This window comes from Suillus subalutaceus (genome assembly GCF_016647625.1).
Source record: "Suillus subalutaceus strain FC151 chromosome Unknown DFJ58scaffold_372, whole genome shotgun sequence".
Lineage (NCBI taxonomy): Eukaryota > Fungi > Basidiomycota > Agaricomycetes > Boletales > Suillaceae > Suillus > Suillus subalutaceus.
The window spans coordinates 25,001-28,825 of NW_024540621.1; the positions used below are offsets into that span (position 1 = coordinate 25,001).

At 41.3% G+C, this 3,825-nt stretch overlaps 1 protein-coding gene across 1 annotated transcript; it reads left to right on the forward strand.

Moving 5' to 3' along the window:
- The first annotated feature begins 747 nt into the window (after positions 1-747).
- On the forward strand, positions 748-1,576 carry DFJ58DRAFT_304401 (uncharacterized protein). The gene has a single exon (XM_041379735.1). It carries the CDS (start codon positions 787-789, stop codon positions 1,255-1,257), a length of 471 nt encoding a protein of 156 aa, XP_041235066.1. The 5' UTR covers positions 748-786; the 3' UTR covers positions 1,258-1,576.
- The last annotated feature ends 2,249 nt before the right edge of the window (positions 1,577-3,825 follow it).

A 3,825-nucleotide genomic window follows, 5' to 3' on the forward strand; every position in this document is an offset into this window, starting at 1 on the left:
AACTCTCCCTCAATTCGTAGTCAACTGCCTTCCACCCTTAGACTTTATTGTTCCTGGACCCAATGGGCACCCCCGACCGCCGCATGGCATCCCCCCAACCGCTTCATCCTGAGTTACAGGCATTTTCGCTGTTTTTCAGTATTTCCTTATCTTTGTCACTCATTTCATAGACAACAACCTTGAACCCCTAGACTTTATTGCTGATGCAGCCAATTGGCATGCTGGTGCAGGGTCTCACATCACTGGGACGAAATTTGGTGCATTTGCTATGTAAAAGTGTAGTGTTTTGCAATAGTGGACGCAATTTTGGCTTATTTGGATAAGGAAAGTGTAGTGTTTTGGTGTGGTGGACGCAATTTTTGTGATTTGCATGGGAAAAGTGTATTGTTTGATATAGTGGACAATTGACTAGCAAAAGTGTAGTGTCCGCAATTTTGACATGTTTGTCTAGTAAAAGTGTAGTGAATGCAGTGTTTGATATAGTGGACATTTGTGTATGGACGCAATTTTTGCAATTTTGCATAGGAAAAGTGTAGTGTTTGATATAGTGGACGCTATAGGAACGCTTTGCGGCTCTTTCATTAGGTTTTTCCTAATGTGACCGCAAAAATCAAGGATTTCGAGGGGCAAAATTCCACAGAGTCCAAAAACACACCAAAACGCGATATAGTGGACACTGATCCGCACGCCTTCTGCGCTCCAGGCATAATACGGACAAACAACACAGCTTTCCTACTATATGGGGCGGGCACAGCAAACAAAAGGGTTGATGGCGCAACAAAGCTAATGGGCGCAATTTTGAGGGTTTTCGCTATGCTTTCATTAGCGATGGACGCAATTTTGAGGGTTTTAGCTATGCTTTCATTAGCAACTAAGCTAATGAACGCAATTTTGAGGGTTTTCGCTATGCTTTCATTAGCAACTAAGCTGATGAACGCAATTTTGAGGGTTTTAGCTATGCTTTCATTAGCAACTAAGCTAATGAACGCAATTTTGAGGGTTTTCGCTATGCTTTCATTAGCAACTAAGCTAATGAACGCAATTTTGAGGGTTTTCGCTATGCTTTCATTAGCAACTAAGCTGATGAACGCAATTTTGGGGGTTTTCGCTAAGCTTTTATTAGCAACTGAGCTAATGAACGCAATTTTGAGGGTTTTCGGTATGCTTTCATTAGCGATGGACGCAATTTTGAGGGTTTTCGGTATGCTTTCATTAGCGATGGACGCAATTTTGAGGGTTTCGCCACGCTTTGCGTAGGATCAGAGGGTGCTCGGGTGGGGTCTATGCGTCGGACCCCATCTATGAAACCAGCCTGTTGGTACGGCTGTAGACCGCGAGGCCTGCCATCTCTTGGCCTCGCGGTAAGGGCGCACGCCGGAGGGGCGCGTCCTCCCTTTCAAGGGAGGAACCTACGCTCCTCTTCGGGGTCCTCCTTTGGGAGGGTCTCGAAGGGGAGTGAAGGGAAGCGCTTCAAAGGCGGGAAGGGGGAAAGGGGGATGAAGAAAGGAAGAGAAAAGAAAAAACAAAGAAAAAAAGATGGGGCGAAGATGAAGAGCGAGGACGAAAAAAAAGGTAATCAAACGTAAGAAAGCCGACGCGCGCGAGCGAACCTCCAACCCTCGTCGGGGGTTGATTGATTGACTTCAGACGTAGTGGTTTAGGGCAGGCCTTGTTGAAACCCTAATGGTCATTAGGAATTTTGCTTGACTCTGAGCGTAGTGGTTTAGGGCAGGTCTTGTTGAAACCCTAATGGTCATTAGGAATTTTGCTTGACTCTGAGCGTAGTGATTTAGGGCAGGTCTATGGTCAGAGATTATGCAGAGTGGTGGTGGTGGTGTAGTAATAGTGTAGTAGTGCAGTAGTGCACTCAATATTTCAGTTTGTATTCTTGTTGTCTATGAAATGACTTCAATATGACTTGTTTGATTAAGAAAAGTGTAGTGATTGATGTTTGCATAGCAAAAGTGTAGTGTGGCGCAATTTTGCCTTATTTGAGTAAGGAGATGTGTAGTGATTGATATAGTGGACACTTGGTTGCATAGCAAAAGTGTGGTGTGGCGCAATTTTGGCTTATTTTGATAAGAAAAGTGTTGTGTTGAATTGGTGGACATTTGTTTGTGCAGCAAAAGCATAGTGTTCTCTATGGTGGACGCAATTTTGGCTTGTTTGTGTAGCAAAAGTGTAGTGATTGATATAGTGGACATTTGTATAGGTCCGCAATTTTGACATGTTTGTATAGCAAAAGTGTAGTGTTTTGATATAGTGGACAATTGATTAGGAAATTTGTAGTGTCCGCAATTTTGACATGTTTGTGTAGCAAAGTGTAGTGTTTTGATATAGTGGACATTTGCATAGGTCCGCAATTTTGACATGTTTGCATAGCAAAAGTGTAGTGATTGATATAGTGGACACTTGATTAGGAAAATTGTTGTGTCCGCAATTTTGACAAGTTTGCATAGAAAAAGTGTAGTGTTTGATATAGTGGACACTTGATTAGGAAAATTGTTGTGTCCGCAATTTTGACATGTTTGCATAGAAAAAGTGTAGTGTTTGATATAGTGGACATCTGCATAGGTCCGCAATTTTGACATGTTTGCATAGCAAAAGTGTAGTGTTTGATATAGTGGACACTTGATTAGGAAAATTGTTGTGTCCGCAATTTTGACATGTTTGCACAGCAAAAGTGTAGTGATTCGATATAGTGGACTTTCATAAGGTGTCCGCAATTTTGACATGTTTGTATAGCAAAGTGTAGTGATTTGATATAGTGGACATCTGCATAGGTCCGCAATTTTGACATGTTTGTGTAGCAAAGTGTAGTGTTTTGATATAGTGGACATTTTTATAGGGACGCAATTTTGACATGTTTGTGTAGCAAAAGTGTAGTGATTGATATAGTGGACACTTGATTAGGAAAATTGTGGTGTCCGCAATTTTGACATGTTTGTGTAGTAAAAGTGTAGTGATTGATATAGTGGACACTTGATTAGGAAAATTGTGGTGTCCGCAATTTTGACATGTTTGTGTAGTAAAAGTGTAGTGATTGATATAGTGGACACCTGACTAGGAGAAGTGTAGTGTCCGCAATTTTGACATGTTTGTGTAGTAAAAGTGTAGTGTTTTGATGTAGTGGACAATTTTGTATGGACGCAATTTTTGTGATTTTGTATAGGAAATGTGTAGTGTTTTTTGACATAGTGGACACCTGACTAGCAAAAGTGCAGTGTTTTGATATAGTGGACACTTGACCAGCAAAAGTGTAGTGTCCGCAATTTTGACATGTTTGTGTAGTAAAAGTGTAGTGTTTTGATATAGTGGACACTTGACCAGCAAAAGTGTAGTGTCCGCAATTTTGACATGTTTGTGTAGTAAAAGTGTAGTGATTTGATATAGTGGACATTTGTATGGGGTCGCAATTTTTGTGATTTTGCATAGGAAAAGTGTAGTGTTTGATATAGTGGACAATTGACTAGCAAAAGTGTAGTGATTTGATATAGTGGACATTTGTATGTGGTCGCAATTTTTGTGATTTTGCATAGGAAAAGTGTAGTGTTTGATATAGTGGACGCTATAGGAAAGTTTTGTGGCGCTTTCATTAGGTTTTTCCTAATGTGGCCGCAAAAATCAAGGATTTCGAGAGGCAAAATTCCACAGAGTTCAAAAACACACCAAAACGCGATATAGTGGACACCAATCCGCACGCCTTCTGCGCTCCGGGCATAATACGGACAAACAACACAGCTTTCCTACTATATGGGAGTGGGCACAACAAACAAAAGGGTCGGACGCGTAAACAAAGCTAATGGGCGCAATTTTGAGGGTTTC